This window comes from Lontra canadensis, unplaced genomic scaffold (genome assembly GCF_010015895.1).
Source record: "Lontra canadensis isolate GAN:19392208 unplaced genomic scaffold, GSC_riverotter_1.0 scaffold5, whole genome shotgun sequence".
NCBI classification, from domain to species: domain Eukaryota; kingdom Metazoa; phylum Chordata; class Mammalia; order Carnivora; family Mustelidae; genus Lontra; species Lontra canadensis.
In genome coordinates this window covers 31585049-31611802 of record NW_022630999.1, presented here as the reverse complement: position 1 = coordinate 31611802, position 26754 = coordinate 31585049, and the positions used below count along the sequence as shown (strand labels likewise).

Sequence of the window (26754 nt, the reverse complement as noted above, 5' to 3'; positions counted from 1 at the left end):
GCCATCACTAACTCTGTGCCTAGCACATAAATATTTGCGGATGAACGAAAGGTTTACAAAATTAAGCGCTGGTTTTCACAGTCAGGTATGGGCTTCTAGGAATGGCCTGTCATCTGTAAGAGTCCTAGGATGTAAGGGTAACCAGGTCCTAAGTAAAAATAACACCTGGACTTGGTGGCTATCCTAGAGATGTAAAAACCGACATCATCACAGGGATTTGGAAAGGAAGCGGGGAACCAGGAGGTCTTTTCCCTCTGCCCCTTCCTGAGGTTGACTAGATACTCAGCAGCTCAAAGTGGCAGAAAGGAAGCATCAACATTGCTTCAGTTGGGGCTAGACTGTTTGCCCACGTGGATGGTACTGTTTTCAGTGGGACTGCAGCTCTGCTATCCAGAGGAGAGTGCTTTTCTCTTTGGTAGTAGTGTTTCATGGTTTTAATGAGGTCAGGACTGCCAACTCAAGGCTGCTGATTAGGTAAAAGACTATATTAATATTTGCATCAATTGATCAATGGGAAGAGATGAGACTTGGAGGTACCACGGTGACTTTCTTGACTAGGATCTGCTAGGGGATGGTTTCTGACTGCGAACACGCCACTCTTAGGGACTGATCAAGTTAACACTTTGTGTGTGTTTCTGCTTTTGAAGTTGTCACCATGGAAAGACACTATTCCGGCTGAGTCTAAAGTCCTCTGACCACTCAATCCTAGCATTTTCATTGTTTTTCCTTTCCTTGTATGAACGCTTTGCACCTGACTTACAAGGTAAGAGTGATTGATTCTATTTTCCTATTTTAAAAAAGTTTTCATGATATTTGCAAATTTTAAAATAAAACACAATGTTGAAATGGATAAATAAGTGCTTAAGGAACTGTATAAAGGAAGATCTCTATAAAGAGGAACAACGTCTTCTTTTTCCTCCTCCCCACCCTCACGCTTTGCCTCCCCCTCCTAGTAAACCCACTCTCTGGCTAGAACTACTCTAGATGGTTTGTTATGTGTCCAGTGAAACACCGATCGAACTTAACAATTGGCTCTGCAGAAATAAGCAGCTCTGATTTGAAGCATTTTCTGATTTCTGCAGAGTAAATACTCTCACCACCTACAATTTCAGGCTAAGGTTATGGTGGAATTGGGCAAGGGTGTTGTATGATCAGTTCTACGAGACAGTGCAAGTTGTCTCTAGCACACCGCTTTGTGCTCCCTTGAATTATCTCTATTGCTCTCCTTTCCTTCCCTCCTCTCTTCTCGCTCCTTCCATCCTTCCTTCCTTGCATATCCACTCGTACATAAACAGACATATGTCAGTCATTGTCATACGGGAACACAGCATTTTGTCTGGCCACTTTCGCTTTCTCACGTTACACTGCGGCTCTGCATTTTGAAAATCTCTTGACACACTCCTTGTCACTGGAGACACCCCACGCTAGCTCCAGAGCAAGACTGAGAGTCCCTCAGTCCACACAGACAAGCCCAGGAGCGTGCGTGTGAGCCCACACGCTCGCTGCAGTCTATCTGTCGGAAAAGGGAGTAATTCATCACTGGACGGCAGGTTCTGCTCAGATGGTTTATTGTCCTGACCTCATTAAAAGCATGTAATCCACGCCGTGCCGTAAATCTATGCCTCTAAATACTTTCCTCTTTAAATTTTTAATACCGCGCACATGAAGGGAAAGGTTAAAGCCAATTAAAAGAGATACAAATACCATTATTACTGCCCTGACAAACAGTTAGTTATTGGATTTGGTCGTTTCAGTTTAGAAAGCCATTACTTTTGTTCCTGAATGAATTAGTAATCAAGCTGTTTATTGACTTGTCTCATCTCCGAGATGCTAAATATTTTTTTGGTCCATTCTCTCTCTCAATTGGCATCATTCCTACACACATAAAAATTACAGACAACTTAAGGTCTAAGTGCAAACAGTAGCTGCACAGCTGCCTGTGGAAGCCCACATATGGACACGGCCATCGTTCGCACTGTGGTCCAGAAAGGAGAGAGCCACTCAATTCATTCCTACGCAGCAAATAGTTGTTATTGTCCTTGCTGTTGTTTCCCCTCCCATTAAAGCTATTATAGGATCCTGACAAGTACTAAAAGCATTTAGAGCTGAAAGAACGCTGGGAAAATTGCCGTAAAAGGATTGACAAATGATGATCTTTCTGTCCGCAAGGTTCTTATTTCCTGTGCAAAATGGACCAAAAGAATAAAGAAAAAGAGACAATCATTAATGTAGGAATTTGGTCTTGTTTTCTGACATGAATTCATATTTTCCATTGCATTGAGCCAGAAACGTGACTCTGTTTATGACAAGACCGTAGCACTGTTGCTGTTTCAGGCTGTGTGGGGTGCACCCGTCGCCTCTGACCCTCTCTCTTCACTCCCCCCGGAGCATAATTTAGGTTCTATGGGATCTAAGAGGACCTAAGGATATGAAGAGCAGATCTGAACTTGGACCAAACGTCCAGCCCGGCAACCTTGTCAGAAACAATGCTGTTTGGTGTTGGCTTCCGCATAAAGGCACACCTGCAGACCCACGTCCATAAGAATTTATACAACTCACAATTCATATAAGTGGCCTATCATTTTTCCTGGTATCCTGCTGTTCCTACCTGTAAGAAGTCAAAGTCAGGTACACTTAAAAGAAAAAAAAGGGGGGGGGCAGAAAAAAGGAAAGCTTTCAGAACGTCACGGAGCTCAAATTTCAAAGGAGAGCATGAAACACACATGTTGATAAGGAAAATCACAACAGAGAGCAAAAGAGAGAGAGAGAGAGTAGAATGAAATATTTTCCAATTAGGAGGACAAGAGCCTAAAACCGAGAAGGAAGACTTTCTATATTATCTTGGCACTGGAAGGTCTAGGAGAGTGTGCTCGGAGCGTGTTCCCTGGACCGGCAGAAACACCACTTTCTGAGGACTTGTTAAAAAGGCAAACTGGGGGGGCGCCTGGGTGGCTCAGTGGGTTAAAGCCGCTGCCTTCAGCTCGGGTCATGATCCCAGGGTCCTGGGATCGAGCCCCGCATCGGGCTCTCTGTTCAGCAGGGGGCCTGCTTCCTCCTCTCTCTCTGCCTGCCTCTCTGCCTACTTGTGATCTCTGTCTGTCAAATAAATAAATAAATAAAATCTTTAAAAAAAAAAAAAAAAAAAGGCAAACTGGGGGACCTGGCCCAGATACACTGAAGTAGAAATTTGGGCTAGGGCCCAACCGTGTGTTTCAGCAAGCCCTCTGGAGACGGATGACACCCAGTGAAATTTGAGAATCTTTCTTCTACAGAAAACATTTTGTTCAGCTGGTTCTCTTCAGTCTGTTCTTGTGGCCGGTGGTCTTAACCTTTTCAACATGAGCGGACCACTCTGTCCTTTGTTTGCGTACCGTACCACACACCGCAACACACCACACCCATCTGTTGAAGTATCTTGCTCTCCTACTAGACCCTAAGCTCCTGGAAGCCAGGGGCCTTATCTGATTCACTTCTTTATTTTCAGTGTTCAGCCAGGGGATTGGACCAAAGCAGATGCTTTAGGAAATTAAATATAAGATAAAAGGGCTAGATAAGCCCCACGAATGAAAAAGAAACTTTTAGAAGTATATACATCCATTGCAAGTCTTAGTTCTAACTTAGGAAGACCCATGCCTACATAAAAATGACTTCTTTCTTTTAAAAAGAAAGAAAAAGGAAAAAATGGTCAAAGGAACATTCGTAAGCAACTTCTAATGGGGTCACTGTTTACTCTCTTGGGAAAAGCAAGAAATAATTGAACACACCCCACACTAATAGCCTCTTACAAAGTGTGTTGACAACCCAGTTGCTCTGAATATTCCTTTGAGGGTTTCACACTCAGACAGGACCCATCTGCCCATGTGACGATAGACATTCTCAAATTGAAAATAATCTGAATACAGGCTTACAATAAAACCACAAGAACTACCAGTTCCAGCCCAACGGATTAATGACGTCAAACCCCTTGGAATTTCTGTCCCTCAGTGTGTCAGAGGGTCGAGGGCAGTTCTTGGAAAGAGGAGATATCCCGAAACTATTCTAACTGCCTCTCCACGAGGAGTTCAAAAACCGAGAGGTGAAGTTCCTGGTCCTTTGTAGACTTTGGTGACACTCTGGAGATGTCCTGTTTAACCTTTATTTTCTCCCACGGAGTTTATCATGGCATTGCATCTAAGCTGGGGAAGGTCTACCTTATGCAAACTTTCTGTACCTGCCTTTCTTTGGCTCTGAATCAGATAACTCGTGTTCTAATCCAGGTTCTAATACTTTCTGGCTTCTTTAGCTTTTCTAAGCCTCAGTCTCCTCACTGTAAATGGGAATAGACATAATACTTGAGGATTAAGTTAAAAAATTTACATACACACACACACGCACGCATGCATGCATATATGTATTTATATGTGTGTGTGTATGCATGTATGTGTGTTTACCTTTATATAAAGGTATCTGAGGTATAATAAGAGCTTAATACTACTATTATTAACTAATAATTATATGTTACCAGGGCTTCTTACACTAGAATCCATGGGCCTGCAGAAATTCATAAAATGGACAAAAGAATGTCCATAAGCTCCCTGAGATAATCAGCAAAATGTTTCACGTCTGTATAGATTCATTTTCTCTGGGCATACAGCCCAAAACTTTAATCAGATTCTCAGTGTGGCCCATGGCTCATAGGTGGTAAAGAACCATGGTGTTGAGGGTTTTAGTAGTCAGAGTGTGTCCTCAACGAGTTGGCAAACCAGGAAAATGAGGCAGTTTCTCTAAGGCTGGTGTCTCACACTGGGCATGATGTGTGGCTCTGGGACCTCCATTTTTAATTCCACACAACGTGTGTTTGTTTATTTTCCTTCTTCCACTTCCTAACAGGAAATAGCATTTCGAATGCATTCCACCAGGAGGATATTCAGACACTTAATTTTCACCTTGAACACCCCCAAGATTTAAAAAAAAAAATACGAGAGCTTCAGTCAACTTCTCCCGACCTGCCAAGCACAATGTTCTTAGCAGCAGCAAAAGTCAGTCTGAAAAAAACTTTTCTGTTTTTGATGGGTTTCTCTTGATGCTGTCAGCCTGGGAGACTGTATGAGCAAGGCAGAGGGGGCAGAAACCACACTGGCCCACGTGCAAGAGCACTGGGGTTTGTCTTGATCACTGTCCTGACCAGCCCCTTACTTGAACCAAGTGGCTTCTCCTCCAGGCTTCTCTCCTTACCTGTCAAATAGGAGTTACACTGGATCATCATTTCCCAATCTTTTATGTACAAAGGTCCAGATTTAATATAGAAAGGATTATGCTGGGGTGTCTTTTTTTAATCAACTGACCTATAAATAATCATAAAAAGAGCCCCTCCTTTTTGAAAATTTGAAAAAAATTTGGAAAGACTATCCATCCGGATGGACAGATGAAAAGTACCATTTGTTCTGGCTACAGATAGCTAATGGTGAACATAGGAGTTCAAGGACCCATTAAACAAGTATCTATACAGCATTTATGAAATGGCAGTGACTTCCATACAGCTAGGGATATAGCATCAAACAAAAATAGTTGGTGCCTTCAAGGACATGGACCTTCCTTGAAGGGAAGAGACCTAAAAATAAATATATGCAGGATGGTTTTAAACTGTGCTAGTGCACACTGCAAAGTGTTACAGGATCATGAAAGAGAAAAATGGGGGTGGGGACGATTTTAGATAAACGTGACAGGGTCAGCAACTGAGCTGAGATCTGTGGGATGATGGTAGCTGACCTTCCAAAGAGGCAGAACTTTCTGATGAAGAGAGTACCTCAGGTCAGCAGGGTCTAGGGTAAGGAAGGCACTTTAACTTCTCTCGGACTCATTTCCCCATCTGTAAAATGGGTATGATAATGGGACACAGTCAATTAGGCTGCTATAAGGATTAAAATAGCTAGTAATTACAATTTGTTTAGGACAAAACCTGGCAATATGCCAGTGGACTGCCACAAAATAAGTACCATGATGAGAGAGGTAAAAGCATGTGCCAAGGCCCTGAGGTAGACAAGAACTGGGTACCGTTGAGAAACTCTAAGGACGGTATGGCTCTTAGGTGGACTGTAAGTGAGAAGGTGGTGGAAACAGAAGCTGGAGAAGCAGCAGGGGAAGGAGAATTAAATCCCAAGTTCAATGGGAAGACAGTGGAGAGTTCATATCCCCAGAGGACCCCTCCTGTTCATTCTCCAAAGCCAGAAAATTATTGTCTCTGATTTGTTTTTTGTATAGCAGATGATTCTCTAATATAACCCCTCAAAGGGAACAGCTTCTTTAGGTACGAAGTTTTAAATAAAGAACCCCTGTTTCATTCATGCTCATTAAACTATTTTCCCCCCACCAAGATCCCTGCAATAATAAATATAATTTAATGACTTTGGTTCCTTGAGCTGCAGGTGTTGGAATATTGTATTTATTAACATATTTTAAGCCCTTTAAAAAGACTGCATTAATTCCTATGATAATTTAGTACCCATAATACATTCTCTGTTCTGAATAGATGTTAATCATCACAGAATGACTGATTTGCCCATGTACGAGCTAAGCCATGCTCTAACTAGTAGCTAGGAACTTTAAAATTCAATATTGTTACTGAAACTGTTGATTAAAATTTAGTTGCAATAATTGTTGAGGACTCAAACCAAGACTGAACAATTGGATTCTCTGCCACTGAAGATGAATGAGATATTTCTGAATGTTTGTGTTTCCTGTAACACTGTACTTGGGGGAAAAAAAAAAAAAAAAGGTTCAGCTAATTATGGTTATTCTGAACCAGCCTGGGCTGGTTAGTAAATAGCAGCAAGAAGGACATTACTTCCGAGAAGTATACCTAACCCCAAAGCCAGCCTGGAGGGAGGTAGCCGGTCTGTCCCCTTCTGTCTTGAAGATGGAAGGGGAGGGTCAGTAATTTTTATTTTTATTCTTTTTTTTTTTTTTTTTTTTAAGACACAGAGAGAGCACTGTGTTTTTTTTAGACACAACAGACAGGGAGAGGGAGAGGGAGAAGCAGACTCCCAGCTGATCAGAGAGCCTGATGTGGGGCTCGATCCCAGGACTCTGGGATCATGACCTGAGCCAAAGGCAGATGTTTAACCAACTGAGCCACCCAGGTGCCCCAGGAGTGTCAGTAATTGCATGCCAATTTCCACCCAGTGGAGGCAGGCCCGGGGCTGTACCACAGTCCCAGTACCCTACCAACTTAAATTGAAATGACTGTGGAAACAGAAGAAAAAGCCAGATCATGAAATTTGGACTAACGAAATGAAATGATAAAATTGAGTACAGAGTAAAGAACAATTGCAAATGCCAGGTTCTGAGATAAGGACCCTCTCGTGAATTATTTAATCACATTACTACCCTGTCGGAGAGGTACCATGATTAGCTCTCATTTCACCTAGAGCTCAGAGAACTTAAGTAACTTGCTCGGAGTCACCCAACAGGTAAGTGGTAGGGCGTCCAAGCCTGCACTCCTACCTTTTGTTCAGATTGCCTCTATAGCTGATGACTCAACCATCCAATCAATCATCCATGTAGGAGGGACATTGAAATGCATAATGAAATATGTAATACAGTACTATGTGTCAGAAAAACTCTTATTTAAAACAAAAACCTAACAACTTTTCCCTTCTGGCTTGGAGGTTGGTGATGGGAAATAGTATCATTTGCATCTGTACGGAACTCGACCTCTATATGATTGTCTTTGTTCAGCAGAGGGTGTCGGGATAGAGGGAACAGATTGGCTTCTGTCCACCAGCATGCTGACAAAGGCACTGGCTTTGGGGGCAGGGGCGGAGTAGTGTGCTGGTGCCGCGCTGCTCTGAAGATGTACGGTTGGACAAACACTTGAATTTCTGGCCAGTCGGGGAGAGATTCAGAGGGGAACTTTGCAGGGAGCTGGAGCCCCAAGTGGACAGATCTTCATTCACTTGGCTTACTTGAACAGCAGAGACTGTGTAAGAAATAAGGAGGCCATCGGATATTTCAAGTTCTTTCTACCTCCGGCATAGGAAACTCTTCCTTTCCCTCAAACCTTCAATGAAGTCTGCTCGGTATTGAGGTTTTGGGGAGATGCTTTTGTTTGCTGGTCTGTGACTTGATGTTTGCACCTAAGAAGGGAAAGGGGCCAAGTCCTACAAGCACCTCAGTGTGAAGCAGAGAGAAAGGAACAACACAGGCTTCGATGGGCTGTTAGACCTTCAGAACTTGGTGCTTCGGAGAGGCATCCAGAAGTAAAGGCGTCTAAGGACAGAAGCCCAGAAAACACACAGAAGTCGAGGACCAGGGGTTTGAGCTGATATCTTCATCACAATTTATTTTGGTCATCGTTAACATCATTCCCACAGAGTTGAGAACTATGGGCATCCGCTCTTCAGACAGACGCACGAGGACAATGAGAGCTCAGTCACTTCAGCAAATGCTACGACGCCCAGCGCTCTGACTCAAAGGCGGTCACACAGCCTTGGCCCATCCCAGGTCTCCCTGTTGCCAGCCTGGTGCTTACCTAACTCCCAGAGAGCGCTGACAGTGGGGGAGGCAGAGCCCATGGGAAGCTGCTGGGGTCCTGACCGGTCTCTCCTGGGAGGCTCTCCCCAGAGTAGCAGCAGCCCTTCCCGGCCTGGGGCCAGGTGAGGGGTAAGCAGTAGCAGAACACTGAAGGTCTAGAAGATTACTCCCAGACTCCCTTCCACCACCCCAAGTAAACACCAAGTGGGGGCTGTGTTCTCAAATGACAAGACCGTGGAACCCCCTAGGGCTTTCTATGAGAAGTGGAAACATCTCTGCTGTTACCATGGGGTAGACAGTTAAATTATTGGTGAGAAAATTAAAAAATTAAAAATAAGGAGAAAAGATCCCCACACCATGTACTACAGCGGCCAAGCAAAAAAGCACTCATTAGCCGCGACAGACTAATTGTGTGTGTCGGCGTTTCAACCTGCATTTCTGTTTCCACCTCCAGAAGCTTTGACTCCATGAGGAATCCAAACACACCCACCATTATATAAACACACACACACACACACACACACACACACACACACACACACAAGTCCAGATGTAAACAAATGTAGGTCTTTAACACCTATTTCAAAAGCAGATTTTCAAGTGGGGGCACTTGGAAATTGCAAAATTTGGGGGACAATTTCTCTCCAAAGACAGTTTATGTTGTGTAAAAGCTCCTCTAAAATCTTTCCAGATTTAAAGGAAGTTAGCCAGAGGATGAAATCCCTTTACGGGGGGACCTGCTGTCCTTTAGTAAAGGTTGCAAGCTAGCAGCCCCCAGGCTCCATCTGGGACCTTCGCATTTAACTGTTTGATCCACATAGTGGCAGCCAGCACAAGGTTTTCTTCAAGTCAAATTAGACATGGAAATTGGAGCTCTCACATAAACCTGTGTGCTGGTGTTTTGTGGTTTTTTTTTCCTTTTTTTTTTTTTTTTTTTTCTTTTTTTGTGGCTGGTCCTTGCCGTCTGCCCATCCACAAACTGCCTGGCTGCCTTGGGCTTCCCACAGGATGGTGCAGACTGGCGGTGTGGAAAGCCATTCACTGTGAGGCCTGTGCTAATCACTCTAGTAAAATCCTCTGCCTTCTTTGTGTACTAACATTACTGGACCTGGCACCCGAAGTCAACCATTTTCTGGGCCCAGAAGCCTCTGTCCACTGTCTTCCAGGGGACATTTCCAGGCTCCTCTCTTGACCAAGAGCCTCGATGAAACCTTTCCAGACCTGCTGTCTGAAGACTAGTGCCCTTTCCTCGACACGGACCTGGTACGGCAGCCTCTCAAAGGCTCTCCTTCCTCAGTCCCTACAGCACCCATGACTATACACGTTTTTGTTAGCACATCTCCTCCATTAGACAGGCGCTCCTTCAAGATGGGAGTTATGTCTCATTGGTTTTTCCTTCCAGGGCCTGTCAGAGTCCCAGGCACATAGAGGGGGCTCAAAAGAGGCCTCTTGAAGTTAATAGATCTGGCCATCAACCTCTGCCCTCACTGAGCCACACACAGGTCTGGATGGTGGTTAGAGAGAGGTCACAGAGGCAGCAGGGAGGGTGGTGGACAGCTAGGTGTGCCTCTGGGTAGTAGGGACAGCACATGGCGTGAGTTTTGCTCAGACCTCTTCAGCTGGGTGTGGGGGTGGGGAGCACAAGCCAGGGGTGCCAACCCAAGGCTGTTCAAGGCAAACTGGATCCCACCGTGATGATCTCAGCCCCAGACCCAAAGGCCTAGAGTCTAGAGGAAATCCCAGGGAGCGGGTAACGAATAGGAGCCCCAACCAGGGGCTTCCCTGCTCTCCCTACCCCCTCCCCAAAGGAAATAGGGCTCTCTAGAAGTCTCGAGCACTCTTTTGCACTCCCATTCCAGAACGCAACCCACACGAGAGTTAAAAAATATTCAACTAAATAAAGTATTGGCTGCTACTTAGGATGGAGTTAAAACAATTTTTTTAAAGGTTAAAAAAGCTGCTTGCTCTTCAGGTCAGTAACTGTCATAACGATTTTTCTCCTGCCATATGCTCCTCTGAATTGCATTAATATGACATCTCTCTGAAGCATTTCTGGTCTCAGCCACTTCAAGGCACACAAGGAAGCCGCACATTCAGACTGTGTATATAACAACATGGAGAGGTATCTGCGCTCTTGCCATGACAAAACACAATACCACGTTGTGTATCCTACAGCATCCAGAGACGGGGCAGGGGAGAGTTCAAATGAATGGAGGCAGAATTTGGGGAGCTTTTGTTTGCCTGTGTATTATGTGTGTGTGTGTGTGTATGGTACAAATGCATATGTGTGCACATCTACACACGTGTTTTATAAACTGACAATCCCCTGCATTGCTCAAACATTAGTCTTATTTTCTGTCAGAAAGAGCTAAACATTTTAAGCATCAGATGCAAATCAAGCCCCAATAACCCCGCAAAATATGGATGGAGAGGTGGGGCAGATCTATATTTCAGCCCTTGGAAATACAAAAAGGGAAATTTTCCATCATAAGCCAAAGGCAAAGTAGCAGTATCAGCCTCCAGCCACGTTTTCCAGACTAAGAAAAATCCTGGCCAGCCATGCAGATGGCCCCTGCTCATTGGTAATAGTCTTTGTCAAACTGATAGATTTACTTGAATTTTTCCTAAGGTCTCACCCCACTTTCTTGAATAGTTATTAAAAAACCCAAACGGGTTTAATAAAGTTGACCACCGAACACGTGGTTCTGATACCCATTCTTTTCTTGTCCTGAAGATCCTTGTGCTTATTTTGTCAGAAGCACAAGAAGCAGAAATGCAATTCCATTTGTGCTGATGCTAAATGTTAATAGATTTGCCTAAATGCCTGCTAATAGTCCCCCTAAAATTAGCTAGACTAGTAGTGCATGCCTAATGTGTTTTTGTTGTTTTACTTGCTTTTTTGCTTCTCCTGCTTTTATTGGGGGAGGGGGGAAGAACCCTAGAAAAAGTATGGGTCCTCAGCTATGAAACATTTCCAGTGTTATATGTGAATTCTACAGAAAGAACATATATTCTGAAACTATCCCACATTTCTGACATTCTGTCATGAAGGTGACAAATCCTAGTGCTCTAATGTTTCATTAAATTAAACATGAAATGTTTAATGTTTTGTTAAATTAAACATGAAGCCGTGACTTTGTACCCGAGAACCATAGCCTTCTATCAATTCCTCACATTCCTTTAGGTCACTTCTTAGGTTATAAAAACCGAGTTTTGTTCATTAGATGTATTGTATTTCTCTCTGCAGTTAAAACGTACTTCCTTCTAATGCACTTATAAATAAAAATCAACAAGCAATCAGTTTGCAGGGGGGAGACACTTAAAGTATTTCTCAACTGAGGCTTACAGAAAACCGCTTACAGACAACCCCTTAGCTAAACCTTTACTACAACTTTTTTCAAGGATTTGCAAGCATGACTGAGAAGCTTCCAGAGAGCCGAGCGTTCCAGTTTCATCGGGTCTCAAGCCCATTTCACAGATGTGCCTGCCATTGCCTGAAGAATGAAAGGATTGCTCTAGAAAACTGTCGAGGGAGATCTTTCAGACGAAAGACATTTCAATCCCCTTTCCCTTACTCATGATGACAGAAACCCGCAGGGAAAACAAGACTGAACCACTCTGATCAGGGATAGAAAGCATTTGCATGAGCGGAGAGGAGGGTGTGGGGCTCTCGTGTCTACTGAACACACATTTTGATGGAGGACTTTAAAATAGCAGGTAAACAAAATCTGGGCACTGTTGGGAAACGATGGAATGAGGCTGAGGGAAAAAAAAAAAAGGGCTTCTTTTCCACCAGTTTAACCAGATCGCTAAAAGTTTGAGAGTTCTTAGTAATACATTCAGAGGATCATAACACAGTCAAAATTTCCAGGCACTATTTGATAAAACACATTTAGATCATACTTTTTTTAAATGCAGAGAAAACCCAGAACAACTATGTAGCAACTTAAAAGGAAAAAAAAATAAATACACACATTCCATGATGTAAGTATCTGAATATTTTTACATTTTTCTCGTGATCTAAGCGGGTAAACGAGGTATCCAAAGGAGGTCTCCTTGTTGTCAAGCCAGCAAGAGCAGATGAACTATCCCGTAAGTGACAAGCTGCACAGACCCTCCCAGTCCAACCAAAGTTGTCACCAGTGCTTTCTCTGGGTCCACACATCAACTCCGACCACTGGCCAAAGCTACACACCAGCTCGGATTTGCTAACAGGTCCTGGCTCAGAACGCCCGCTTGAGAACCCCTCTCCCCATGTATCCCCACCCCGTAAGAAGATAATTGATACTTACCATTCTGAAGCTTCATGTCTGTGAGGCAAACTAAATAAATTAAACGGATCCTGCTTTAATCTTCTTTTCTAGACCCCAAATGCCTTAATCAAAAGGAAAAACAAAAACAAAAAAAAACACAAATGTTCCCTGAGGTCCTTCTCTAAACCACCAGAGTATAAGCAAGGAATAGCTGACTTTTTTCTTTTACTGAGTGCCCAGAACCTGTCCCTTACCATGAGCAACAGAGAATTATTTCTAACATCCTTCTACTCCCCACCCATCTTTTCATTCACTTATATGGTTGGTGCCCCAGACAGGGCTTGAGTTACACTTTAAATTAAAATCTGGAAGATGCTTCAGTTGGAAATTTGGCTTGGCAGACCTCCTGTAAAAATCCCACGTAAAGACACATTTGTTTCCCTCCTGCAAATGAACTGTGGCGTTTGTGGTCCCCCTTGTTCTCCCCAGTGCATACTTTGCCTTTAAATGAGTTTAAGCTGAAGGACTTCATTTGGGGTTAGCTGTCCCGCAAAGCTCATTCGGCTCTTACCATTAAGGCAAGAGGCTCTAAAAGGCTAGCAAGATGCTTTTAACAATATTTGAGGGGCCAGTCATATCTTGTTAGCAACAGCTGCACACTTACCCGGCTCTCAGGGCCTGGACAGAGCTGTCCTAGTCCTTCTGGGATTAAGAAGGCAAAATGAAATTAACCAATCATTAGCTGGAGCCGCCCGAGCTGCTCTAGATTCTCTTTCTCTAAAAACCAAGTGAGGCGCCTTCCTCCAAAGTGACTCCTCCATTCGCTTCTGCTGGCATACACAGCCCGCCAAGGCCCTGGCTGCAGTTTCAAAACTGCTACTCAATAAAAAGATTTTAAAGGCTGTGCCGGGAGCCGGGAGCTTCAGATCCCAGTTTGGCTTTTTCTCCATCAGCATTCCTCAGCAAGCCTGCACAAAGCGAGGTACGCTACATTATTTATGTCAGCTCTAGGCTCTGGAAAACACACACTGGCATCCTGATTACTAAGAATCCTCATGGATACAATTAAACCATTCCCACATATACCCCCCCCCCCACTTCCCAGATTCAACCCCTTTCAGAGGAAACAGGAGCACTTTGAGGCATGTCCTAACTCATCTATTAGGAGACAAGAGAGCATTGAAATATGGCCACGATGGCAAATGAACCAGGGGGAAAGGACACTTTCCCTGGAGCAGACAGACGACACTCCAGGGAGGAAAGTTCAGAGAATAGTTCAGGGAATGCCCGGCAAGTGGCTACCCTGGGTCAGGAGCGCGGATATGGAAACAGCCTAGTTGAAGCACTACGAGAAAACCGTTTTGATGAATTCATGGAAGATTGATTTAGAATGGGCTGTTAAGGGAAGTAAGGCGCATTTGGCAACATGACTACCCTTCCAAGCTAGATGCAGAGCAATCACGCTCACCCAACAAAGGCTCCTTGGTGCCCCATCCAAGTCACAGCATTAGATGGGAAGACCACTGATTTCGCCAAGTAGAGCAATGACTCTGTCCCCAAGTCTCTGCTTCAGCAAAACGAACAATTCTCCAAGTCGCAGTCCACCACTTCCCTTCTTGTCAGTAGCTCCACAACACATTATGAGCCGGGCATGTTAGGCACAGGAAGAAAGAACAGTATGCTGGCACAGAAAAGGAAAGATGAGGACAGAAGCTTCCTCCTCTGTAGGAGTCGTGAGAAGGCTAGACATTTCCCCTGGTGTCTAGCTAGAAAGTCCCTGCTGGGCAGGCAGAGGTGACTTAACTTTGCGAAAGCCCCAGGCACTGCTTAATGAAACAACCTTTGGCAGGACCTCACAGTTAAGTCAGTTTATCTAGGCAAGAAGTCAGCTTGGGCAAAGTCAGTTGTCCCATCCAGGAACACAAGGAGAAAAGAGCAACCTGCTTCTCTCCAAAGGCTTCCCTTGAATGTGCATTGCTGTGTTTGCCAAGTTTTTATTTTTTTAAGTGACTGTCATATCTAATGACTTAGTCCATTCCCATTCAGACCCTTGGATGGAAAACTGGTGTCTGAGATGGAAACTATGGTAGAGAATACAGTGTAGGTCAGTAGAATAGAGCTCAAAGGGGTTGCAAACCCACTCTTTTTTTTTTTTTAAGATTTTTATTTATTTATTTGACAGAGATCACAAGTAGGCAGAGCAGCAGGCAGAGAGAGAAGGGGAAGCAGGCTCCCTGCTGAGCAGAGAGCCCGATGTGGGGCTCGATCGCAGGATCCTGGGATCATGACCTGAGCCGAAGGCAGAGGCTTTCACCCACTGAGCCACCCAGGCGCCCCAAACCCACTCCTTGATACATACCATCGCAAAGCAATGGGGAATTTGCTGTGGTGTGTGAAGAAGCAGAACATCCCTTGATAATAAACAGATGAGAGGTAGCATGATAACACACACACACACACATACACAGAGTCACATGCCACACAATCATACAACCCAGGTGCCCAAAGATCTGATGCATGGAAAAGCAAATACAAGGTGCCCTGTCAGATGATTTCAAAGTTGTAGTATTGGCTTCTCATACCCAAAATGCTGGGTCGTCCAGTCCACTGACCCTTCAGGAGGCCTTGGCCACAGGAGGGCACAACTATGCTCTCAACTTGAGGTGGTTCCTCTTATTCTTGCCACTAAGGAGTCTAATACACACTGTAATTTTTTTTCCTGGAAAGGACTCAGAAGCAACTAACTAGAGTAACAATGGAGATGGATTCCTTGGGGGGAAGGTTATTCCAGAATATCATTTATTCCTCCAATAACTAAGCCATAATCAACTTAGAGGCTGACTGAAGACTAGAAGTCTTAGTGAGGGGCCCCTGGGGACCCTCTTTTTACCCTGCAGAACTACAAGATGGGAAAGGCCTTAGGTTCTGTCCATCATCTCCTCACCTGTGACCTTGGACAAGCTGTTCATGCTCCCTGAGCCTCAATTTTCTTATCTGTAAACTATGCATAATGAAACTCACTTCTAGAATTTTGAGGACTCAGTCAGAAATAAAAGGTATTTAACTCAGTGCCTGACATTTTGTGAGCTCATAATAAACCTTGGTTATTATGAATTTTCAAAAGATTATCAATCAAAAGGCACAAAACTTACATTGGTTGGTTCACAGATGCCTGAGCCCCATCTCTAAGTGCTCCCCGAGCACGCAGATCATTACTAACAATCTGTGTGCAAAATGCTGCAGTTATCGTTATCATTTACCTTCGATAAAGTTGTTTACAGTAGTTGCCTCATGACAGAGGTCAATAAAAACTCAAGTATAAAAACAGAGTGTTAAGGGAGAATTTGTTTTTTTAAAGGGAATTCCAACATTTTAATAAAAAGCAACTGAACACAATAAGGGGCGCCTGGGTGGCTCAGTGGGTTAAAGCCTCTGCCTTTGGCTCAGGTCATAATTCCAGGGTCTTGGGATCGAGCCCACATCAGGCTCTCTGCTCAGCAGGGAGCCTGCTTCCCTTCCTCTCTCTCTGCCTGCCTCTCTGCCTACTTGTGATCTCTGTCTGTCAAATAAATAAATAAAATCTTAAAAAAAAAAAAACCAAAAAAAAGCAACTGAACACCTTTCTGCTGATTAAATCGTAAACTAAACCTATTTCAGAATTTTGATAGCCAGAGGGACTGGCTGCGCTTGAGATGGGGTGGGGTGGGATGCGGGGGAAGAGGCTTGAAGTCCCATCCTCCAGAATCCCCCATCTATTTAACTACACCCCCCCTTCCCCAAGCTATAAGCAACAGAGGTTGAGAGCCACAATCTAATAGAAATCTGGCATCTTAATGAAAAAGGACAAGGGGGACTAGAGAGATGAAGGGACTCACTCCATTTCATGTCATCCAGCACAGCTTTGCTGTTATGCAGAGGTCTGACTACCTTTCAAATGCTCCTTCATCACCACACAAGGCTAAACATAAAACCAGTGGAACTCACAGCTAGTTTCTTTGTCACCTTCCAATCCAGTCTCTTTGCTTTAATAAAGTGCTTATGGGACCACTACCTCATGATGAGTTTAGTGTTTTTTGTTTGTTTGTTTGTTTGTTTGTTTTTTGGTTTTTTGGTTTTTTGTTTTTCCAGAAAGGGATTATTTTAAATTTTGATTTTAAGTTTTTCAATAAATGAGGTTCTACAGTTTTTGCTAAGCCATTTTACCATCTATGGGTTTTGCTAGAAGTTTCTAAATCTTTCAAATGAGAAAACTGTATTGCAAACTTCATAATTTATAAAGGCTGCATGTTATTAATATCTTTGAAAAATATAGAGTTTTGCCCACAAATCTCTTCTCTAATGATATAGTTAGCAAATAACTACGTCTTAGTTCTATATAAACAATCACAACACTGTCTTGAACATGCAGTTATTTTTAAGTACGAATCACTTCTTCTTGCTTATGTAAACAAGGCCTCCCCAAATGATAAGTCTTCAAAATAAGTAGGGTCTACCACTTTTCACAGCTGAGGAATACCCACACACATTGTGACAACATCTGATGGACAGTTGGACCGCATGGACATCAAGGCCCTTTCTCAGAGTTTCAAGCAACGCCACCTTTTTCTTTCTTTCTTTTTTTGTCAAACCACTTGAACAAAAAGGCGGTATGTTGCATCATTTGCTGAAGCTCTTTCTCCAGTTGAGACATGAATTATGAGTCCTTCTGAAACACATCAGCCAAATCAAGTTGTAACATGGCCTGGCTTTATTCACTGCACAGATCACCACAGCTAATCGCTTTCTGATGCAAGTCATGCTTTTGCTTCATTAAGTTAACATTTCCCTTATTTTCCCCCCTCCATGTTATGTACCAAATTAGCCAGCATTGAGTGGAAAATTTCCTCTCCTACCAGGTATACTTCATCTGAGGGGAATTCTGACTTTATTGGGCCCTTTGTACTTTTATAATAGGGGAGGTTAGAATGCTAGTCTTAGGACACAGGCTTTTCTCTGTTTCTGTAAATAATATGAAAGCACTCTTGGTGGTCTTTAAATTCTGTTTTTGTTTCTTTTCCCCTCTGTGGAAGCTCAAACCCAATACCTAATGATGAATATCCCTAAATACGTACTGTTCAGCCTACCTAAGAGGCCTACCTACCTGAGTCTTGTTGGCAGAATTGAGAAACTATCATGGCGTCCAGAACAATAGAAGGAATTGCCTGGGGCACTGACTTCCTGTTTCCATAGAACAGACCAATTGTTTAAGGCTATCTTCAGAATGGTGGTGTAAGAAGTTAAAGTGGCAGAGAAGATTCAGAAACTGTATGATCCCCATCTGAGTAACTTTCTTTTTTTTTTTTTAAGATTTTTTTTTTTTTAATTTATTCATTTGACACAGAGAGAGATCACAAGTAGGCAGAGAGGCAGACAGAGAGACAGGGGGAAGCAGGATCCCCGCTGAGCAGAGAGCCCGATGTGGGGCTCGATCCCAGGACCCTGAGATCATGACCCGAGCTGAAGGCAGCGGCCTAATCCTGAGTAACTTTCTTAAATGAAGCAAAAGGGAAGCAGTAATCGTATGCTTTGAGGTTACAGTTAAGTTCTTTAGGGAGAGGACTCATAACGTTTTGCTGTGTACAGAGGCTGAATGAGAAAGTTGATTGATCCCACAACATTCCAAGTCTATGCATGGGCAAGAAGGCAAAAGGCTTCCGGTATAGAGCCCAAAGAGGGAGAACTGGGATGGGATAAAATGTGGGCCCTTTTCGCTGAGTCATGCCCTCTTCCCTGCTCTGGAAGGAGAACCCTTATATAACCATTCCTGGGATCGTTTACGATGGTGTGGCTCTGTTGTCTTTTTCCAGATGGAGCCACCTGTGAAGGTAAGGTTTCCCTAGTGTTTTAGCAACCACTGTCCAACCCAACTCTCTCTTCCGAATACTGCTTGTTCAAAAGCAAAACTAAAATAAATTGCTTTTACCCTAGTGTAGATTCAAAGTGTTTTAATGGGACTGACATGGTCATTTAGTCCAAAACCCTTACAATATAGGTTAGAAAAAAGATGGAGGAGAGTATGTATTTTCCTCATGTCATTAGGACTATACAATAGACACTGTGTTGTTAGGACTATGGATCTGGAAAGACAACCCTGGCACATATATTCCTTTTTTCTAATATGGATTTATTATTTTCTCTTCATTCTCTTTTTCCTATACCACCCCCCCTCCCCAACTCTCCCACCCTTTGCCATACCCAAAAAAAGATCATGGTCAATGTTTTCTTATTCTGTGATTTCCTGTTGCCAGGGATAAAGCTTAAATCTGGACACTATTCTAAAGAAGACTTTGTAGGATTTTCAAACGCCCATTGTGAACAGCACCAACAGCTCCACGAACAGTCATTCCCCCAAAGTGTTCACAGCTGGACAGTGGCCTCTTATTTGGACTTGTGAATGCAATCCAACCTCTTCATCAGACAAACTGGATTTGGATCTCCTTGCTGTTGTATGTCACTAACTTTAGCTCTCCCGTAAATACACCAGGGAGAAAAATGGTACCTGATTTCCCTAGTTCTTCGGAAGGTTAATGTGCCGTGGCTGGCTGATACTAAAGACTCAGTGGCTAGGCACTACTGTCGTCATTTTTCTATCTTGGGCTCAGACACATCCTGAGAGAGTTACGAATTCTCTCCTTGTACCTGTGAACCCAGGGCAGAGCCTACCCATTTGGAGGACTCCCTCTCTGAATACCCTGTCTCCTGAGTGACCTATAATATCCTGTCTTACATCATTTCATCATGAGGAGGGTTGATATGACACATCCGATGGAGGCACCATGTGCATGCAATTTTCTGCTTAAAACCACAAGGAAAACAGGACTTCTGATAAAGGGAATTGTGATTCAAATCCTGGTGAGCCACAGGGAATCAGTTATAGTCTGTCTCAGCCTGGGGATGTAGGCTCATCGATCCACGCTCATCACCACTGGCCAGGGAAGGGCAGCACTGGCCCTGACTCTCCCATTAATTAGATAGGTGGGGAGTTTCCCTAGATCAGCATTTCCCAAGTGGGAGTCATTTTCCTATTGCCTTCCAGACTTGCGCTCCATGCAGTTCTTCCCTGAAACTACGGCAGCCACCATTCTATCTGACCTTCAGCTCTCCATTCATTTAGTAAGTCCGTTTGAAGAAAAATACTGTTTCCAACTTTACCTCATCCTAGCTAATAATATCTGTGAAATTGCAGCTTAGTAGTGCTAGCTATCTATAACCACAACTGTGTGTGTGTGCGTATCCATACGCACACATGCACAATTTCTATGTAATACAATTAATAGATCAATATCACATTTTCAAAGAGGTGCCCCTTCAGGATGTCTTGCATATTTGTACCACCCTTACCGGTCCCCACATGACACTCAAACATGTGTTTGGAAATAACATCTGAGATGAAATGTTATTCTTTTCCTTTTGAAGCAGCCGAGTGTCTACTTTGTGCCCTTTTCTCTTCAGAATGCAGTGCCTCAGAGTGAAATGTCACCAGGAAAAGAAATGCTCTAAAAATGAAGTTTGATTATGTCCTATAGCACAGATAGAAAACTCAGAGAAGAGCCCACATGCTACTTTTCATCCTGGGAACTGATGCTTGAATGTGTTAAAATGCTATTTGTTTTCCGACAGGCTACTTGGGCTTGGCACCATGTAAATCCAAAGTGTTTGTGGAGGTTCCCTTGGGGACAAAGGGAAAATCATCTGTATAGATCAAATGTGTATTAGCTGCATTAGCAATTGGTCCCTGGAGACCTGATAAAGACCTTTTTAGACAGATTTCACTGCAGAGTTTTTTAAGAGCTTTCACGGAACTAGCCTTGGGTATCGTGGGTTTGGGGCTTCCTTCCCATCCTCAGTGTCAGGAGAGAAAGATGGAGAATAAGAAGCGGAGCTGAGAAGCGCTTCCTTCATTGTGGGCGAACCTCACTACCACAGCTGCGCTCCCTTCCCCCATCAATATTTCATGGTCTCAGCATCCTAAGAAAATGTATCTGTAGCCTTCTTGCATTGTAATGTGTAGCATGGTGGAAATATTATTACAGCACAGGTTCAAGAATTTAAAAATTCATCACCTTCTCAATTTAGAAAGCTGATATGTGGTGAGAACTTAGGAAGGCTCTACAGGCCTGAAATGACCAAGGGGGCCAGAGCCCTGCTCCTGAGAAATCTATGCGGGGGGTGGCTGGCAGACAGAGGAGGGGTGGCTTCCATTGTCGCTGCTTAGGCTGCAGCCTCAGCCAGAGAGGTAGAGGCTGACGACCCACTGAAGGTTCGTCTTGTACCATGGCACTGTTTGGAAGAGTAGAGAGGGAAAATGCTACCCCAGTTGTAAGCTCAGGAGCAAAATGCAAGTTGGGAACAGGTGGGTATTCTCACTGCTCTTTGACCACCCTTTCCACTGCAGCACAGTGCTTCCCAGGGCTTTGCTCAGTTGCACATGTGTGTTTGCACGGTCTGTTACCGTACAACTGGTCACCTCTCTAGTAAAGCACTTCTCAGAAACCTGGACAATTACATAATAGTCCTCTATCCGCTGAAGGCCTTCCAAGTTATTCAGCTAGGTTGGTTGGACTCTTTTCCTTCCACGACAGGACATATTTCAGAGACATTGTCTTACAACTTCAGCCTCATTCCCACCAGCTGGGATGTACCCTGCATTCTCCAGGATACAGTGTCCAGCCCCTGATCATGAAAAAATGGGAGCCACTATAGCAAGGGTGTCAAGGAAACTCATCTGCTCTCCAGGACAGGAAGCAAACTTTGTAATTCCAGCACCTGGTTTATAGAAACACAAAGGAGAGTTTAACCTGCAGCAAAGAGGTTAGGGAAGAAATGAGTGTCACTCTCTAAACTGATACATATTAGCTCATCATCTCATCCCCGATGGCCCACCTTTCTTGCAGTGGTAAGTCTTGGGGACATCATCAGCACTCTGTGTGCCCACCTAGACACCTCACTGTGGCTCACACATTACGGCTGCCTCTCTGTCTCCACCCCCCCCAGCCCACCCCCACCACCTTTGTCCTTTGCCCTGTTAGTCAGTCATGCTACTGGCCATCAAAGATAGACATCTCTCAGCATGATGGTTTTCCGTGACCTATGAGACACAGATGGCCTCACACACAGCCCAGTGGAAAGGCAGGTGGGAGTTAATGTGATTTCCAGCCAACTGTCCAAGGGGTGTCATTCCCACAGATAGTCAGTCAGTGGTATACACTCAGGTTGCTGCTTGAAGAAGGCGGTGCTTTCTAAGAATCAGATTTGATACAGAAGTATTATGTTTCCATGGGCAGGATTCACCAATAAATGAAGATCTTGATTCCTTTCATTTTTAATCAACAAATGGAATGTCCGGGTATCTGATCCCTGAGAGCTCCACACAAGTGCCTCAGGCAGGGGAAGAGGTGGACAGCCCCAGAGCCAACCTGCACTGCTCTTACTTCAATAGGGACAGGAGCGATTCCAGATCTTAGGGTGATTTTCTAATATAGAAATCTGAACATCATCCCTACTTACAAATTCTCTGCTGGTTCCATCACTTATAGGACAAAGCCCTCATTCTGTTCTAATGTCTTCAGCTCTTTCCCCACCACCTGCCTCTCATTTTATGCTGCAGGAGGAATACCCTATTTCTTGGATGATATCTTAAGGTGCATACTTCAGGCCTTTTCTCTATTTAGCAAGGGTTTTCTTTCATTCCTGTATTTCTCCAGAATAGCATATAATTCCTATACTTCCTTCGAAACCGATTCAGACACCATCTTTCAGGGGATTTTCATGTCCTTTGTGCTCCAGGCCTCATAGTCTAACCTTTATTTAACGAGTAGTCCCCTGTAAAGCACTTAGAACCGTGAATGGCACATAGTAGGCTTAAGAAGTTTTTTTTAATTTTAAGAAGTTATTAGTATTGCCCTATCATTATATTTACTGTCATATATTCCTAGTATTTGCTCACCTGTCCCCCCCAGCTGTGATGCTCCTGCCAATGACTTTGTTGAACCATTAGTGTCAAGCTAATGTCTGGCACATAGCAGGTCTCAGGTAGGATGTGCTGAGCTAAAATGGATTAAAGTAGTTCGGGAATCCCATGAGGTGCTTGGTTCCTTATTGCAGTGAGCCTTTATGCAAAAATTTGTGGTCAGGCTCTTCCCAATTTTGTTTGCTGGAGAATAGGTCTTGTGCTTTCCTTTAATTCTATTTGGGCACTACTACTGTCCACTTGTATTACCTACTGGGCCAGTACCCAGAAGCCACATGTCTTTAGAGCAAAAGCAGCAGATGCCAGTCAAGAGCTTGCTCTCCCCCTTCTATTCCTCTAATCAAGCTATGTGTTACCCTGCCTTTCTTTAATTTGATTTGAGAAGAGCCTTATAGCACAGTAGAAGCTATTTCTTCAAGGAGCCGCTCACTTAAATGGCAATTTTTTGTTGTCCATCACAGCAAGTGAGGCCCCTGACTGCGGCCAATTGTTGCACTTGGATCCAAGCATGAAATTGGAAGATTTTTATTTTTTAAATTTTTTTATAGGCACAAGTCAGCCCTTCCTGATTTAATTAGAGTTTTGTTTTGTTTTGTTTTTTTGCCTATCTTCCTGACCTTCCACTTGATTACGTAGTGAAGTCTTCGTGGAGAGCAATAATCCTGTAAGCTTGACATCAACCCTCACAGCTATGAAAATGACAAAGCTGTCAAAATCTCAGCCTTACAACTTCAGACAGGGTCAGCTCGGAAATGTAATGGTTGGGAAACTCAAGGACCAGGGTCCGTTAAGAGAAAAAAGAAAAAAATAAATAAAGAGTCAAATAAAAGGTCCCAAACAATGACAACAGGAAGCTTTAAATTTCAGATTCTGCAGGAAAATTTTGCCTTTCTGTGCATGCCATTAACATAGCGATTTAGTAATTTCGGTGGGAGATGCCATCTCCTTGGAGTCAGAGAAAATGAGAAAGTCTTTTTTTCTCCCAGAGTATGCAAACAGAAGCTTAGAAACATGTTTGCATTTGGATTTGATGATCTAAACCAACAAAGTTCAACCTTTTCACTAGGAGCTGTGAGCTGTTTGACAAGACCTACTTTTTATCAGGAAGGTTCAAAGTCTACACACTGCAGAGGCTTCCTTAATAAGAGGGGCTAATAAGATTATTTCCTTAAAGATCTAACTTTGGCACCCATCCTCCTACCACACAGTGGAGTAGAGTCATTCTCTAAATTGCTTACCTTTAAAAGAAAAGCTCTGGTGGCTGGAGCTGGGCCCCAGCATGGTGTACCAAGTTGCTATTAGTAGGATTCTCATTTGGAATCGAAGTGGCTATTATTTTTGTTTTGTGCTCTTTTTTCTGTGATTTTTTTCCCCCACAATATTTTTCCATCATCAAAAAATTAACTTCCCAAACTAAATACAAAGATTTCATTTCAACAGGTTGAGTCAGAATCACTGATTAGTCACCTGTCCCCAAATCACTCCAATCACCTTGCCTTTCCTCAGGGACATACTTAGTCAGCTACATAAGAAAAGAAATGTATAAACGTAGGTGCATTCCTGGGCAAGCAGGCTTTAATGTAAGGATTGAGAAATGGACATATCTGTATTAAATATGTATATATATTTAATTATATATTACATTTATCTTATATATATAAATATGTATATGTATCATATATATAATTACATATATCTATATCTATCTATCTATATATATGTATATCTATATATATGTAAAAGCAAAGGGCTCTTTTCAAATAAAATTTTCCAAGCTTGTATTTTGACCCATTTGGGATCACAACATAAGATCTTCTGTTGAATGGGGAGGTTTGAGAAAGAAAGATCATGTGATCATCAAATTGAATTCCCTCTAACTTCCTGCCTCCTGCCTTCCTGTATCATGGCTTATGTGATCTGCTGAAATAATGAGCCATTTTCACTCTCCCATCCATGCGTGGGTTGATGTACAGCCATTTAAAACTGGACGTGTTTAAAGAAATGTGATTTAAAAATGGGGACCATTTGAACAGGGCACTGTATTTCTCAAAGGTGAAACAGTGATCAGTGAATGACATTAAATGATCTAAAAGAGCCATAAAAAAGAATTTTCTCATCAAACTGGAAATCAACTCTCTTCTCAGGAGAGGGAAGATTGAAGCCATCTGTGGGTTTTAGTCCTTCTTGGCCTTGACAACTGAATCTGGAGTGTGTATAGCTCTGTGTCTCAACGCCTGAGCTCCAGGAGAAAACCGCATCTCACCAACTCCAGGATGTACATTTCCTTGTTCATTTTAACGTTTATGAAATAGGAATTCCTCTTGGAACTGACGGCATGTTAGAGTGTCATTGGCAAAGGTTTTTCCTCTCTTATTCTTACATAAAGTAGCAGTGAGTTATTTTGCAAGTGAATGCATTTTAGGATTGATGAAATATTGTCATAGATACTTAATACGTCTTGCTTAGAGAAGTCACTGAAAGGAGCACCCCCTGTTGGGATTCAATACTTAAGGGAACAAATATATTTAACAACAAAGAAAACCTCAAATCTTTGCATTACTGACTGAGATAGAATTAAAAACAAAACAAAACAGAACCAAAAAACCTTACGTAGACATGTTAAAAACCAAACCAAACAACAACACAAAGTTACAGCGTCTAAAAACCAGGAGGAAAAAAAAAAAAAAAAAAAAGACTAGGGGACTCTCTCTGACCAAAAATGTGACAGTGGAAGGAAAAGAAGTGACATTTGCTATGCCAAACACTTCCTCTATTTCTTTCAGATGTTCCCTGGAGCTGAGGTTCCTCACAGATGGGGAAACCGAACCATACAGAGGCTAAGACACCTGCTCGAGAACCAACACTTAGTGAACATAAAGTCAGACTTAAACCCAGACCTGGCCAACCCGGGTTTTGCCCTACAAGCTGCTGACTCTCAGAAGCAGTTTTTCTGACTGGTGATTGGGCCATACCGGAAGCTAGTGTTCAGAAGTAGAGTTTGTGTTGTTTTAACACTCTGGGACAGTAGTTTCCAAAGTGCTGCTCATGGAAATCCTCAGGGATCCTTACAAAAACAGAGATCACTAGATCCCTTTTCCAGCCATTCTGATTTCCCTAGTGTCAGGTGTGACCTGGGCATTAGAATTTTTAAAAGTTCCCCAGAAGATTCCAACATATGACAAGCTTGGGAACCACAGCACTAGGGCGTTTTCATATTGCTCCAGGGAAATGAGACAGACAACTCATTCCTGGTGGGAGACTGCACGAGCAATTACTACAGAGCCTCCTCAGTGACACGTTACTAGTCAGCCTCTTTCTTAAGTCCCACATGTCATATTTTAAGAGGCTCTGTCTCTTTAAAAAGCTACATTTACTAAGTCACCTTCAGTTCATTTTCCCATGGACTTGCTAATGACTTCCACTTAAATCAAAATAAAAGGGGGCGCCTGGGTGGCTCAGTGGGTTAAAGCCTCTGCCTTCAGCTCAGGTCATGATCCCAGGGACCTGGAATCGAGCCCCCCCCCCACCCCCGCATCGGGCTCTCTGCTCTGCAGGGAGCCTGCTTCGGAACCTCTCTCTCTCTCTGCCTACTTGTGATCTCTGTCTGTCAAATAAATAAATAAAATCTTAAAAAAAAAAATCTTAAAATAAAAGGAACTGGGTGGGGCGGCTGGGTGGCTCAGTCCTTAAGCAGCTGCCTTTGGCTCGGGTCATGATCCCGAGGTCCTGGGATCGAGCCCCGCATCGGGCTCCCTGCATTGCAGGAAGCCTGCTTCTCCCTCTCCCACTCCCCCTGCTTGTGTTCCCTCTCTCGCTGTATCTCTCTCTCTCTCTCTGTCAAATAAATAAATAAAATATTTTTTAAAAAAAAGGAACTGGGTGTTTTATTTACTGTGTGGAGTCCTTTTATAACTGAACACAGACTTTCATCCTTTTATTTACTTTTGAAAAGAGCTTGATCAATGTCCAACATTCTTGGAG

The 26754-nt window shown here is 43.3% G+C and overlaps 1 protein-coding gene across 18 annotated transcripts in view; it reads right to left on the bottom strand.

Moving 5' to 3' along the window:
- Positions 1 to 26754, bottom strand: part of TENM2 (teneurin transmembrane protein 2) — a 1216596-nt gene that overhangs the window by 408872 nt on the left and 780970 nt on the right. For 2 of the 18 annotated variants that reach the window (XM_032851751.1, XM_032851758.1), the window contains exon 1: positions 12804 to 13052. The exons of 13 other annotated variants lie outside the window; for them this stretch is intronic. In XM_032851751.1, coding sequence (XP_032707642.1) covers positions 12804 to 12806 — 3 coding nt within the window. In that variant the 5' untranslated portion in view covers positions 12807 to 13052. Of the gene's footprint in view, positions 1 to 12803; positions 13053 to 13428; positions 13741 to 14198; positions 14263 to 26754 lie in introns of those variants that run through there. 3 more of the 18 variants (XM_032851754.1, XM_032851759.1, XM_032851755.1) reach the window with 3 other exon arrangements.